Source organism: Electrona antarctica, assembly GCF_951216825.1.
Source record: "Electrona antarctica genome assembly, chromosome: 9".
Taxonomy (NCBI): Eukaryota; Metazoa; Chordata; class Actinopteri; order Myctophiformes; family Myctophidae; genus Electrona; species Electrona antarctica.
The window spans coordinates 6921568-6936956 of record NC_136790.1 but is presented as its reverse complement, the minus strand read 5'-3'; the positions used below and the strand labels follow the sequence as shown (position 1 = coordinate 6936956).

The 15389-nt window shown below is 44.7% G+C and overlaps 1 protein-coding gene across 2 annotated transcripts in view; it reads right to left on the bottom strand.

Moving 5' to 3' along the window:
- LOC306929157 (sodium channel protein type 8 subunit alpha-like) overlaps nt 1–15389 on the bottom strand; it is a gene marked incomplete at its 3' end in the record, with an annotated part of 99385 nt that overhangs the window by 36292 nt on the left and 47704 nt on the right. For both annotated transcript variants that reach the window (XM_079509573.1, XM_079509574.1), the window contains exons 13-14: nt 13317–13555; nt 9489–9662 (exon numbers count right to left, since the gene is read on the bottom strand). In XM_079509573.1, coding sequence (XP_079365699.1) covers nt 9489–9662; nt 13317–13555 — 413 coding nt within the window. The remainder of the gene's footprint in view (nt 1–9488; nt 9663–13316; nt 13556–15389) is intronic.

Below are 15389 nucleotides of genomic sequence, written 5' to 3'. Positions count from 1 at the left end.
TAACTGGACCGTTCGCCCCACCGACTTCAAATTTGACACACGCGTTCCACGCCACCACAGGGAGTGCAGGGCCCGGTGTCGTTCCACACCACCACAGGGAGGGCAGTGCCCGGTGTCGTTCCACACCACCACAGGGAGGGCAGTGCCCGGTGTCGTTCCACACCACCACAGGGAGTGCAGGGCCCGGTGTCAAGTCCGTCGGATCGCATGTTGTCCAGAACCAGCACCAAAAGCCCCATGCCCAGGCAGTGGACATCTCCATATATGGAGCTGGCCTGTACTGACATCACAATGCTGTTCTGACATCTGCATATATACTCCTTATTTGGGCATGCCATGGGCATAAAAGGGACACAGACATAACTGACAGCTTGCAGAGCGCACAACTTACCTCAACCAAGTTATTGAAACATCTGAGTTATATATAAACTTCTTCTAAATGTTTTAAGTGTCCTATATACAAGTTTGAAACTCAAATTGGTTACGTCATCCACATAATACATAGTGTATTTTTGGTACACAATTTTACATAAACATATGCATTTCCAACGTGCATTGTTCCAAGCCCAACGGCACCGCTCTAGTCTTCCAATAAATGCACCACGTCTCTGTATGTATGTGTGTGTGTGTGTGTACGTCTGTAATGCACGTAACTCGAGAACCGTTCGCCCCACCGACTTCACATTCAACATACGCGTTCCAATCCACACCACCACAGGGAGTGCAGTGTCAGCACAAAAGGAGAACCGGAACCGGCACAAAAGGCTCTGGTCAGGCTCTGCCAAGTCCCCTAACCTGTAGAATAAGCCTATCTCACAGAATTTCCCCGCCCCCCTTAATACGCCCCCTTTCGGGGTTAGTGGTGATAGCGTGACGTCACTCCATAGACGCTTCATGTTAACAGAGGTAATTTAAGAAGTCTACAACTTTTGTTTTCTCAAGGTAAGGTTTGTTCTATCTGTTCGAGCTGATTTACCATATTGTTTGCTTCATAATAATATTGGTCTGTCACATTTTTACATTAGAAAATGTACTTAGATTCTCCAGAGAAAAAAACGTGTAAATGCTCATGTTAAAGTCACCACTATTTACCGGAAGTGGGCGTGAAAAACGGGCTGTGAGATAGGCCTATTCCCAGCCTCTGCCTCAGCCAATTGATTGCCGTGGCAACACCACACCTTCCATTTTATTACTAGTCCACTTTTCACAGTCAGTTTGCACTCTTCAGACGCAGGCAGATAGACAGATACAGAAATGAAATCTCCATATATGGGCACAAAAGGGACACAGACAGACAGATGGTTGCTATGACAATGGGTATTGCATACTAGGTTCCCAACTTGCATCGTTCCCAAGTAGGCCGGTGGCCGACGTATGGGCACAGGTCTAGTTACTTGCGCAAGCAGAGCGCGCAAGTCATGTTCTCGGCCAGGTGCTACGATGCGCGTGTTTGGGGCCAGCACACGTTATGACGTCATATGCTGGCCCCAAGCTGACCGTGCAGGTGTGTTTTTGTCATGCTACGAAGCATATGTCCCATGACGTGATGAAGATATGTACCAATGTCCCTTAGAATGCACGTGATATGATGTCATACGGACACACGGAAGCTGACCGTGCAGGTAGGTTTTCCGTGAATCGTGATGAAGATTATGTACCAATGCCAGGGTATAATTGGTTGACGATGGTGACGTAATGATGATAGGTTTCAGTGTCAAGTACATACGCATCAAACCACCCAGCCGATCACATTATACCACCAACCACTCACAAAACTACATACATATAGACATGTACACATATATGGACACATGAGCATATGACGTGATAAATATATGTACCAATGCCAGGGTATAGTTGACGGTGACGTAACGATGACGTGTTCCAGTGTGACGTCGAAGAAACTTATAAGTAATTAGCATCATCATTTTTCAACATAAGTTAATGGTATTTCAAGAAGGTACTTATATAGGTATAGCTGCAAAGAGATCAGTTTGGACATACCGATAGACAAAATTTTGCCCTTTTGCCCTGATCGTCGGCTTTAGAGAGCTATAGGGACAACAAGACGACTTGAACTTTTGGAGTCTTGGAGAGTCTTGGAGCCAAGGAGCCAAGTATCTTTAAGAGGGTTTCAGAGAAAATAAGACTTGGAGTCTTGGAGGGAAGGAATTGAGGGCAACAAGCCAGGATAGACGAGGCTCCAGGCTAGAGATATATTCCATCAAACCAAAGTTGACGGAGAAGAGAGAATCCTAACACAATATTACTGAACCCTAGTCTTGAAATACCCTAGTTAAAGGTATTTCAAGAAGATACTTATATAGGTATAGAAATAGTTGCAAAGAGATCAGTTTGGACATACCGCAGTCTACTGAGGGTTTTAGATTAAATAAGACTTGCAGTCTTGGAGAGAAGGAATTGAGGGCAACAAGCCAGAAATTGCCCTTTTGCCCTGATCGTCGGTTTTAGAGAGCTATAGGGACAACAAGACGACTTGAAGTTTTGGGGTCTTGGAGAGTCTTGGAGCCAAGGATCTTTAAAGACGGTGAGAAGCCCTGATAGACGAGGCTCAAGACAACTTGTTGTCCAAGACCAAGGAGATATTGTTGAAAGACGTTCCTGAGCAGACTAGATAGTCACAGATAAGATAGTCACATTCTAGACATAGTTAAAACAATGGAATTATCTACAGATGTACCTTCGAATAAAAGAAGTAAGAAGAACACTAGGAACATAACTAACATATCGGATTTAAGTTCATTATCAAGACGTAATAATTGGACAATTTTGGTAAAAGGGATTAGTAAAAGTGAAGAACGTAAATACACAAATGGTAAAGGAATATACTTCCATTTCGAAGTTGCAGACAGTACTGGAAGAATTAAGGTACTAGGATTTAGTCAAGAATGCATAACGTTTTTTTAATTTGATTGAAGAAGACAAGAGTTATTTGATCTCTGACGGAGCATTTAAAAATATAAACCAAGATTATTCTAATGGACGTGATAAATATGAAATTACACTGACATCAAATACAGAAATTACTCCATTTGCTGAGAATTTAGATATTCAGCTACCACGTTTTACTTTCACCAAGATTGCTGATATAGAATTTTTAAATGAAAGGGATGTTATAGATGTATTGGGAGTTTGCATTCATTTCTCAGATGTCGAAGATATCGTTACACGTTTTGGAACACGTAAAAAAGGGCATTACAACTAGTGGATTCATCGAATATAAAAATTATATATACAACTTGGGGACATTCAACTGAGATGGATATTATGTATCCTTTCCATATTTTAGTTTTAAAAAGAACCATCGAAACCAACTTTAGAGAGAGGCAGTTGAGTGGTAATGCAGACACTATATTATATAGAGACCCTGATATACCAGACGTTGTTGAATTAAGATCATGGTTTGAGAGAGAAGGAAAGGAAGAAATATTAAGTGAGGAACCAAGAGTGTTAAAAAAATCTTTCTTTTAACATGAACAGTGAAAATAAGTTAGAAACAAATATATTATATAGTTATTTTGGAAGGATTACTGACTTCAAATTTGAAGATTCGCCAAAAGGTAAATGTCGAAGTTGTGATGATTCGGTCGTTCGATTAAAGAATAAAGACTACTTTTGTTTTTCGTGTAATGCCAAATCTGTGACTTGTAAATCAGGATTAAAGTTAATTTTAAAAACACAAGATATAGTAATGAAAAATCAAGAACTATGGATAAGTTGTCAACATGATATTGTTGCCAAAATGTTGGGTGAGTCCGAAGATTATTTAATTGAATTGAATATTAATAATAAAAATAAGTTTAATGAACATTTAGATGAATTAAAATCAGAAGTTGTTTTGTTTAAAATCAGAATGAAAATAGAGACAAATAACACCAACAAAAATGTAAGTATCTCAGCGTTAGAAATAAATAAAGTTGATAAAAAACAATGCAAGTTTATTGATTCTTTACATAAATATATATGATTATAATAACTGATATATATATTTTGTAATTGATATCCATGATGTTTTTAAAAATCACACCCGTGTGAACTGAGTGGTGCAGTGACGTCACACACTAACCATAGCAACCATGCTCACATGTACGTGGGGCCACGTACAGGTACACAGCAACCATGCTCGTTTTTTTGGTACGAACAAACACGGGTACAAAGCCAGTTGTTGGAGTGGTTTGCACCACTCAAAAACTAGAAGAGAATCCTATTAGAAACAGAGATGCTGAAAGCTGAACTTAATACATCTAGGAAGGTGTTAGGAAACTTCGGAAAATTTGGAATCCGATGGATTTAAAATAAATAATATTACACTGTATACGTGACAACATGTTTTTTTTTCAAATAATTGTTTTTATCTGATATCCATGACTTGTTTTTTTTAGAAACTACAAGGATGGAACTATATTTTCTTTAGAGATAGAAGATTTTACCATACTTCAAAATACTACTTTTTTTCCTTCAGAAGCAAGGTACGTAGCAAATAGGTAAATCTAATAATTCAATATGTGAGACTAAGATTTTAAAGTTTGTAGCGGTCTACAGCACTTGCGCGCTCTTCTTGCGCACTAGTAGGCCATTTATGGCCTACTTGTGTGCAAAAAGCAAGTAGGCACTCGACAGAGTGCAGTTCTAGTTGCCATTAGAACTGCAGACTCACTCCCAATGGCCCGCCGTAATCTGAAGACTCCACCTCAGCCCGTAGCACTTGCCCTAGCCTCAATGACCTTGCAGTCTTATGCAAAGGCTAAAATCATTTTAGTAAAATTACATTTACATAGCACGTTATGTAGACAGATGCCAGGTCATTGTTGACCTGCCATTCTATAGTGTTTATAGTTTCAATGTACAGACTATTGACTTTTTGGATATTCTACTGTTAGACTGATGATAGGTTATTGGGTTACTTATGACCCCCGACCCCCTCCCTCAATAAATGCAGATCACTTACATCTTTTAAAACAGGCCTGAAAATCCACCTTTCAGCAGGCACAAGGGAGAGGAAATGATCTTTCCCCCTTAAACAGGTGATCACCCTTCACTTTTACCCCACTCTGTACATACAGTTTGTATTTTTGTCCTGAAATGCTCTTGATTTTTTGAGTGGTGTAAACCACTCCTACAACTTTGTTGTAGGAGACTTTGTTAGTCAGTCTGTCTGTCTGTCTGTCTGTCTGTCTGTCTGTCTGTCTGATATTGCATTTTGTTGTTATTCTTTCATGTCATGTCTATGAATTGATTGCATAGGGCCTAAATGGAAACAAGACCGCAAGGACTTTTTTTTGGAGCTATCCCTTTTGAACTGAGTGTTTGACTGCACTCTGTTTGACTGTACTCTGTAGCTGTTTTTACATTTATCAATCAATCAATCAATCCTAGATGCATTTGATGTACTGTATTACCATGTGTTGTCCATGCCTACTGTAAATCACTCTAGATTAAGAGTGTCTGCTAAATGCTTACAGTACATTGTAAATGTAGATTATGTAGCTTCCAAGTCCTAAAGATATACCTAAAACATAATTATGGGCATCGGTATAGTGCAAATCGTTTAAGCACAGGTGGCAGGCTTTGTTTGGTTTTGTTAAGCAGCCTGACAGATGCTGGTTAAAAACTCTTACAATTTAGATATTTAGCAGACGCTCTTAATCCAGAGCAACACAAGGACCTTGTACATACAATTGTCATCTACGATCATAAGTAAAACCAAGAACCTAACATCAGAATAGTAGTAGAATATCTACATAATGAAACTATGAGTATATACACTATAGTGCTATGTCTTCATGAAATCTAAATAACATATTTTAGCCTTTGCATATGCCTGTAAGGTCGTCGAGGCTAGTGCAAGTGCTACAGCAAGTGCTACGGGCTAAGATGGAGTCTGAAGAGGTGAGCTTTCAGACTACAGCTGGAGATTTGGAGTGGGTCTGCAGTTCTAACTGTGATGGCCGATGGGAAGTTCATTCCACAGTTTTGGACCCAAAAGGTTGTTCTTGTTATGGCTCATGGGGTACCAGGTCGTCTCGCCCCTTTTCCAACTCGCCCCCGCGGAAAGTGAAGACGGCTCGCCACAGAATTTCGAAAAGTGAAGACGGCTCGCCACAGAATTTCGAAAAGTGATGACGGCTCGCCCGAGCCGTGGAGAGCCCGCCCCCAAAGTGTGGACAGCTCGCCCCACAGCGTGGATATCTCACTCCAACGCACGGATATCTCGCCCCGTGTTTATTTCATGTTTATTTTACCTTATTTCTCATATTAGAACATTGTTTGTCAAAGGAGAACATTTAGAACCAGTTAGAACCAGTTTGTTGTTGGTCAAATGAAAATTATGCATGGATAATGAATGGCTTACTCCCCTCCATTGTTCTGGAAATTCCATTCCAAGTACAGTACTTGAAATTCCATTCTGGAAAGGTGTTCCATTCCTCCATTACTGAAATTAGTTGTTGTTGTACTACCATTATGTTAAACGTGGGACACAGCCATATGCACTCATGTTTATGTTGCATGTCATGGTAATAATAATAACATAATAATATAGGCCTACCTGCAATTTTGCATTTATTTCAGCTCCCCTCCATTGTTCTGGAAATTCCATTCCTCCATGAAATTAGTTGTTGTACTATTCTGCTATTTCTGCCTAAAAGTACAGTACTTGAAATTCCATTCTGGAATATACATAATAATAATAATAACATAATAATATAGGCCTACCTGCAATTTTGCATTCATTTCAGCAGGAATTTAAAACCTTAGAAGTTAGACTTATTACCCCCTTTTAGACTTATAGCATAATGTACAGATAATAGCCTACTACTATACTATACTATATATACTATATTATATAGTATACATGTGTACTATAAAGTGCTATGACTACATAGCTACATAGTTATGGTTAATGTAGTCATGTGTATGACTAATTGTAAATTAAGTAATCCAGATGTTTATTTATAAATATCAATATAAATCAATACAAATAGAAATCAATGCAGCATAAATATCAGGTTATTTAAATGTATTTCAAGGATTTACTATAGCCCATAGCATTTACAAACAACAAGTTATTACAAGTTCAATCAATTAATGTAACTATTGAGAGCGTAAGAATCTGGAGGAATCTGGAAGAATCTGGAAGAATCTGGTCTCAGTCCTAAATGGGTTAAAACACTTAAGTTGACACTTTTTATTTTCTATTTCAATGTATTTTTTAGATTTACTATATCCCATAGCTGGCCCCTTTTAGACTTATAGCATAATGTACAGATAATAGCCTACAATACATTTCAATGTATTTCAATGTACTCAAAGTACAAATATAGTACAGGTAAAAATCTCTCTCTCTCTCTCTCTCTCTCTGTTTAAAAGTAGGCTACTATTGTGAATCAGTGGACCATGACAGCTTAAACACAACTCTTCTTTACTTTCAAAACTCAGAGTCAATAATAAGGCAAAGCAACATCATCACACATCATGTTGTATGTCAAGACTGAAGTAGTCGATCCCAGATAATCCCCCCAATCATCACAAACAACACAGGAATATGCAAGAGCGCAGCACAATCAAACAGCTGTCAGTGAGACATAACAGCTACATGTACAAATCTCTCTCTCTCTTTTTGGGGCGACTTCTCCGGACTTTTGGGTGCGACTTCTCTGGACTTTTGGGGGCGACTTCTCCGCGCTTTGGGGCGACCGCTCTTCCCGTTGGGGCGACCGCTCTTCCCGTTGAGGCGACCGATCTCCGCCGCTTTGGGCGAGTTGGAAAAGGGCCGAGCCGTCTCATATTCGCTCATGGCATGGCTCATGATATAAGCCATAACCGGTATGTCTTGCCAGGTCGAGGACACAAGGCACGTGCACACATAGACATCAATGGGGGCTTCAGCCCTTGGCCGTTTACCCGTCTGTAAAACAACCGCCCTCTCTGCAGACCATGAATGCAGCATTTACTATGGTAAATGCTGCATTTACCCCGGAAATAGCAGAAAATAATCTGCCCTTTTAGGAGATTTCATCCCCTGCCTCTCTAACATTCTCTGCACGTCCCTGGAGGTTTGAACAGGCTCTTAACCACAGCCTCACTGTTCCGTTCTGTTCCGAGGTGAACATTTGGCAGAAATAGCTGATCTACAAACTCAGAAGGGGTTTACACTATACACTGCCTACTGGCAGTGTATAGGAGATTATCTGCAAACAACCACAAAGACGGACAGACCCTCTTAAAAGAAGGCTAGCCTCCTACAGAGCCAGAGCCATGGAATGATGACACAGAAGAATTGATGTTTGTCTGAACCACTCCCATAGCTGAGGTCATGAAATTTTAAGTCAAGTCTCGTTGATTTATTTATGAACGCACATTTAAAAAAAAACAAGGACTGACCTTAAGTGCTGCAAAACAACTACAACGACCACAAAACAATCTAGAACTTTGGAAGATGTGCTCAGTTAAACACAATGTCCTTTCTGTCTGTATCTCTGTCTGTCTGTCTGTCTGTCTGGATCATGTGGTGACAATGTTTTGGGGTTGTGTATATGGATGTACAGCATGTAAATAAGCTAAGAGAGACCCTACGGTTATACTACCGTTGGTAGCAAAGCAACTAAATATTTGAAACCCTTTGCCTGTATGCAGTGGCGTATGCAGGAATGACATTTTAGGGAGGCAAAAACGTTGCAGACCCCCATCGCGGGGGTCCCATGGGTGGTCGCGGGGGGGACAAAAAAAACAACAACACTTGTGAAGGTCCACTCAGACCCCCCCACCTAACACCCCATGAGACAAAGGAAGCCATTTGCATTCAAATAATAGTTCTCCGGTTTGGTGTTTTTCCTCTATCTTTTTTTTATCTCAATCTCCGTCTGTTTTTCAAAATGAGTTAGGGAGGGCCTCCCTTGCCTCTTGTAAATCCGCCCCTGCCTGTATGTATCTTATGGTAAAAGCACTCAAACTTTGTTTCTTGTCCTGCCTTGATCTCCTTACACCCCCCCCCCTCTCTCTTCTTCCCTTTCTTTGTTTTCTTGGGAAAGAAATGACACAATGGGAACGATGCACAGAAAATAATTTCACCCACTTTGTACCTGTAATTAACTGTGATGTGACAATAAAGTTGATTCTGATACTGTATGTATAAGGAGGCATGGGGCCCTGGAGGGATCATCTTTACAATGCATCCAGAGAGGACAGACTTTAAAGGGGATGCACTCATTTTCAACATTGAACTATGTCATTAATATACAATAAAAAAAGTCCCCTCCATTCTGTTTGGCATAGAACTGGAGGTCTAGAACGTGGGGTCATGTGATCAGTGACAGGTGTACTCTGGGCTGCAGAGTACAACAAATGTAAATTAATGTCATAGTTCAATGTTAAAAGTGAGTGCAGGAATTCCCCTTTTGGGAACTAGAATGGTTAAAATGCCAACGCATCCCTAAGAACCCGAATGGGCGCCTGATGGCTCCACTCACCAATCGGAAGGACCTGAGCACGGACAGGCCTTCCACGTCAGCCAATATCAGCTCCACTAAACTCAGCGTGACGATGAAGCTGTCGAAGCAGTTCCAGCCTCCCTGGTAGTAGTAGTACGGGTCCATGGCGATCAGCTTGGCAAACATCTCCCCGGCGAAGATTCCAGTGAACACCTGTAGCAGGTGAAAGTTCATGATTAGATGATTAGAAAGTCCGGGTCCATGGCAATCAGCTTGGCAAACATCTCTCCGGCGAAGATTCCAGTGAACACCTGCCATGGGAACGTCACAAAGTGCTCATTATCGCTGCTTTCAATTCTATTTATTTTACAAATTGTCACGTACAAAGTTCTCTTCAACTGGGATTTCAGATAAGTGTCTAAAGATTGTGTGTAGAACGTTTCACTCAAAAGTTAGAGGCAGATCATCAGGTATAAGTGTTTTTCAAACTGCTCAAAATGGTGGAAAATCTGAGGGCGTAGCTTACTGGTCAAAGTGACAGATGTGTTCCCCATGAGTCAAGGCACTTGGGGAAACAGGTGCCATGGCTTTCGGCCAAACGATGCATGAGTTATGCCTGTTCAAATGTTCAAACGATGGAAAATTCTAATTTGGACAAAAATGTCCACCACATGTAGATCTGCTAACTTTTAATGCTTTTGAATCTGAATTGTGAAAAAGGTAACAGTTTTGGACATATGAGGTTTCCACCCGACAGAGAACCATGTACAGTATGCGTGACTGTACGTCTGTATGGACGTACATATGCACATTAAGACTCAGGAAGGGAATGGGACGGGAGTGATTATGTGGTCTGAGCACATTTCTAAGTGCAGGGAGGGAAAAAAGCCCAGCTTTGCTTACGTGGCATTTTTCTTGATGTAGTGCTGATTAAAAATGGATCGCTCTCTCGCTGTGAGCGAGTGAGGGAGGACAGAGCAAGGTCATGTAGCGGCGTGCTGCCACGGATCAGGGCTTCTCAACCTTTTTGGCTGGCTGAGGACCCCCGGAAATGCTTTGGCCATGTCTCACCCCCCACCCCCCCTACAAACCCCCCCCCCGCCCCCCCCACCCCGCTACAATAACCTTAATAATAGAGAAAATACAGCATAAATAAATACTGAAGCCAGATAAAATCGTTAAGGAAAGTTTATCATGTCATTACGTTTAACTCATTGACTGCCAGAATTGTTTCAGTCTGTGTCCGATGGGGCGAAATTCACCCTGGATCTTGAACCGGAAGCGGTCCTCCCGCGGACTATTTTTGGACCATGTTAATTTTGTAAGGGCGACAATAAGCAACACTTTACTCAAGTGGATGAAGCTAGTTTTGATCAAAAACACAACCTGGGAAAAGAATTCAGAGATAAAATGGTTTATAAAAATCCAGTTATCATTGGTTCTTCAGTCCCTCGTCAGTCATCATGCTGCTTAATCAGCACTTCATCCTGCGCCATCCCTGATGACCCCCCCCCCCCCCCCCCCCACACGCCATCCCAGACGGCACGCCAATATTCCTCTGACCTCATTCCCGCACCCCCACGTGACCTGGTTTCCTGTCTGTCACTCCTCCCCCCTCCCACGGCACCGCGCTGAGTCCCTTGACCTCAGACACCCAAAGGTCACCAGTTGTGATACCTGAGCACTGGTGTGTGTGTGTGTGTGTGTGTGTGTGTGTGTGTGTGTGTGTGTGTGTGAGTGTGAGTGTGAGTGTGTGTATGTGTGTAAGTGTGTGTGACTGTGTGCTTGTTTGGTTATATCAAATGTTAATGTGACGACCTTCTGGGCTGATCCATGGCGTGTGCTTTGTTAACAGGATGTGCTGAGAGAGAGACACAGGGACAGAGAGAGAGAGGGGGGGGGGGGGGGGGGAGAGAAAAAACTGAAAGAACGGAGAGAGTCAAACAAACCGCTGATTGGCGTGAGAGTGAGGGCAGGAAGGAAATGCTGCTTTAAAATGGAACTGAATCATTAATGAACCCCCATCAAAGTGTGTGTGTGTATGCATGCGTGTGGGCGTGTGTGTGTGTGTGTGTGGGTGGGCGTGTGTGTGTGCGTGCGTGTGTGTGTGCATGCGTGTGCTGCTTTGCAGTTGTGTGGGTGGGGCTGAATTAGAGCCCTGCAGTGCACAGGCCCAAAATATGAGCCCTAAAGCTGGCCCGGCCCGTTATGGTAGCGCAGGTTTACAGCCCGAGCCTGGCCCGAAGCCTGACACCTTTGTCTGTCTGTCTGTCTGTCTGTCTGTCTGTCTGTCTGTCTGTCTGTCTGCAGCATTCTGCTCTCGCACTGCATGATAAAAAACCAACCCACAATAATAATAAGTCAAGAGCAAAACCAACTGGCTCGTTTGGTAGGTGGTAATTCTCTTCCAGTATGTGTGACTGCTTGTGGAGCTCATCTCCGAATGGCAACTTTTTCCTTCACCTGTGTGTGTGTGTGTGTGTGCGTGCGTGCGTGCGTGCGTGCGTGCGTGCGTGCGTGCGTGCGTGCGTGCGTGCGTGCGTGCGTGCGTGCGTGTGTCATGTGACTATGGAGCAGAGAATAATGCTGCCGCACTGCAGAATCAAGTCCAGGCTGGGTGAAATTCACAGCGCAAAATAAATATAACGGCACGCGAGTCCGAGCCTGGGCCCGTTTCGTTGGTCAAGTACAGAAACGTTTCTGTACTAACCCGGCCCTGGTCGGGTCCCGACGGACTTGCAGGGCTCTTGGCTGAATGTGAGTGAGCCTATATAATATAGAAGTTGCTGCTAATCCTCAGAGGACCCCACTTTCAGTCCCACTGAACTCACTCACAACATTTACCACTGACAGCACCTGGTGAGTACCTCAACAGCACCTCGGCGAAGCGAGATGTCATGGGGTAGTGAGGCCCATGGGGTAGTGAGGCCCATGGGGTAGTGAGGCCCATGGGGTAGTGAGGGTCATGGGGTAGTGAGGCCCATGGGGTAGTGAGGGTCATGGGATAGTGAGGGTCATGGGGTAGTGAGGCCCATGGGGTAGTGAGGGTCATGGGGTAGTGAGGCCCATGGGGTAGTGAGGCCCATGGGGTAGTGAGGGTCATGGGGTAGTGAGGCCCATGGGGTAGTGAGGGTCATGGGGTAGTGAGGGTCATGGGGTAGTGAGGCCCATGGGGTAGTGAGGGTCATGGGGTAGTGAGGCCCATGGGGTAGTGAGGGTCATGGGGTAGTGAGGCCCATGGGGTAGTGAGGGTCATGGGGTAGTGAGGGTCATGGGGTAGTGAGGCCCATGGGGTAGTGAGGGTCATGGGGTAGTGAGGGTCATTAGGTAGTGAGTCCCATGGGGTAGTGAGGGTCATGGGATAGTGAGGGTCATTAGGTAGTGAGGCCCATGGGGTAGTGAGGCCCATGGGGTAGTGAGGGTCATGGGGTAGTGAGGCCCATGGGGTAGTGAGGGTCATGGGGTAGTGAGGCCCATGGGGTAGTGAGGGTCATGGGGTAGTGAGGCCCATGGGATAGTGAGGGTCATTAGGTAGTGAGGCCCATGGGGTAGTGAGGCCCATGGGGTAGTGAGGGTCATGGGGTAGTGAGGGTCATTAGGTAGTGAGGGTCATGGGATAGTGAGGGTCATTAGGTAGTGAGGCCCATGGGGTAGTGAGGCCCATGGGGTAGTGAGGGTCATGGGGTAGTGAGGCCCATGGGGTAGTGAGGGTCATGGGATAGTGAGGGTCATTAGGTAGTGAGTCCCATGGGGTAGTGAGGCCCATGGGGTAGTGAGGGTCATGGGGTAGTGAGGCCCATGGGGTAGTGAGGGTCATGGGATAGTGAGGGTCATTAGGTAGTGAGTCCCATGGGGTAGTGAACTCACCAGGTTTCCCACCGACAGCACCTCTGCAAAGCGCGGCGTCATGGGGTAGTGCTCCAGGGCCATGAAGACGGTGTTGAGGACGATGCAGATGGTGATGGCCAGGTCCACAAAGGGGTCCATGACGATGATGTACAGCACGTGTTTGAGCTTCAGCCACAGCGGGAAGCACTCCCAGATCAGGAAGGTGTTGGCGAACTTATACCAGCATGGCGGACACGCCCTCTGGGACTCCTCCAGCTCTGAGATTGTTGAAGACGGAGAGATGGAGAGAGAAAGAGGAGAGGAGAGTAAATTGCATTATTTCTGCTGACATTTAAGGTTGAGATATCAATTGTGTTGAATATTAAATCCTGTAGCATTAAATCCCGTAGCATTAAGGAGATGTCCTTCTAACGCTATGGACCAGAGCTAGAGACATTAAGGACACGTCCTTCTAAAGCTATGGACCAGCAAACGCATCAGTGTGTTGGTGGGAGAAACCGCTCTATTGTACGTACCCTCCATCAGTGTGTAGGTGGTGGGAGAAACCGCTCTGTTGTGGTGGGAGAAACCGCTCTATTGTACGTACCCTCCATCAGTGTGTTGGTGGGAGAAACCGCTCTATTGTACGTACCCTCCATCAGTGTGTTGGTGGGAGAAACCGCTCTATTGTACGTACCCTCCATCAGTGTGTTGGTGGGAGAAACCGCTCTATTGTACGTACCCTCCATCAGTGTGTTGGTGGGAGAAACCGCTCTATTGTACGTAGCCTCCGTCAATGTGTTGGTGGGAGAAACCGCTCTATTGTCCACACCTGCCATCAATGTGTTGGTGGGAGAAACCGCTCTATTGTACGTACCCTCCATCAGTGTGTAGGTGGGAGAAACCGCTCTATTGTACGTACCCTCCATCAGTGTGTTGGTGGTGGGAGAAACTGCTCTATTGTACGTACCCTCCATCAGTGTGTTGGTGGGAGAAACCGCTCTATTGTACGTACTGTGCAACGCAGCCAGTGCAGAGACGAGCGGCTTGGACATACCGCTCCCGGCGAGGGGGAGGCCTCACCTGGGGAGGTGATGGCTCTGCCCCCCCCGGACACAGAAGACACGTTCGCCGAGTTCCCAGAAGCCAACGACAGCCCTACTCCAGGTCGTGGAGAGTTTGCTACCCTCCAATGGGAAGACCCCAACCTGAAAGGTGCTCGTGAGCAAGTGAAGGCAATAGACGGCAAACTCTGCGACAGGGTGAGTGAACTATTACCACCTTACTTCTGTGTCCACAAAGGTCTATTATATCGGGGGTGTAAAGTATTATATCTGGCACATTCACATCAATTGGGAGCCCACCTAGGAGTACAAAAAACCTATGACCGAGAGAGAGAGGTTTTATTGGCAAGGCGCAAAACGAGCCATTGAAGAATTCTGTAGAAGCTGTCCAGAATGTCAGCTCACAGCCCCGCGCCCGGTCCAGCGCAGCCCACTAATCCCGCTTCCTATAATTGAAATACCATTCTCTCGTATAGCAATGGATATAGTGGGACCCCTGCCCAAGTCCACACGGGGGCACAAATACATATTGGTGATTGTTGACTACGCTACCCGGTACCCCGAAGCCATCCCGCTGCGTGCTGCCACCGCCAAAGCAGTAGTACACAAACTATTCATGCTGTTTAGCCGGGTCGGGATACCGGATTCGATCCTGAGTGATCAGGGAACTTGTTTCATGTCACAAGTAGTCACCCTGTTTGGCTCAAAATCAAACGTATCAAAACCTCAGTATACCATCCACAGACAGACGGCCTGGTAGAGCGATTCAATCAAACCTTAAAACAAATGTTGAAAAAACTACCAGACCTAGATGGGAAGGATTGGGACAGATTGATACCGTTTGTCATGTTCTCTATCCGTGAAGTACCCCAAGCGTCCACAGGGTTCTCCCCGTTCGAGCTGTTGTATGGCCGAAACCCCCGCGGCCTATTGGACTTGGCCCGGGAGAGCTGGGAGAGCCAACCCTCGCCCCATCGAAGCGTAATCGATCATATAGAGCATATGCAAGCGAGGGCGAAGAAAGTCTGGCCCATGGTGAGAGAACACA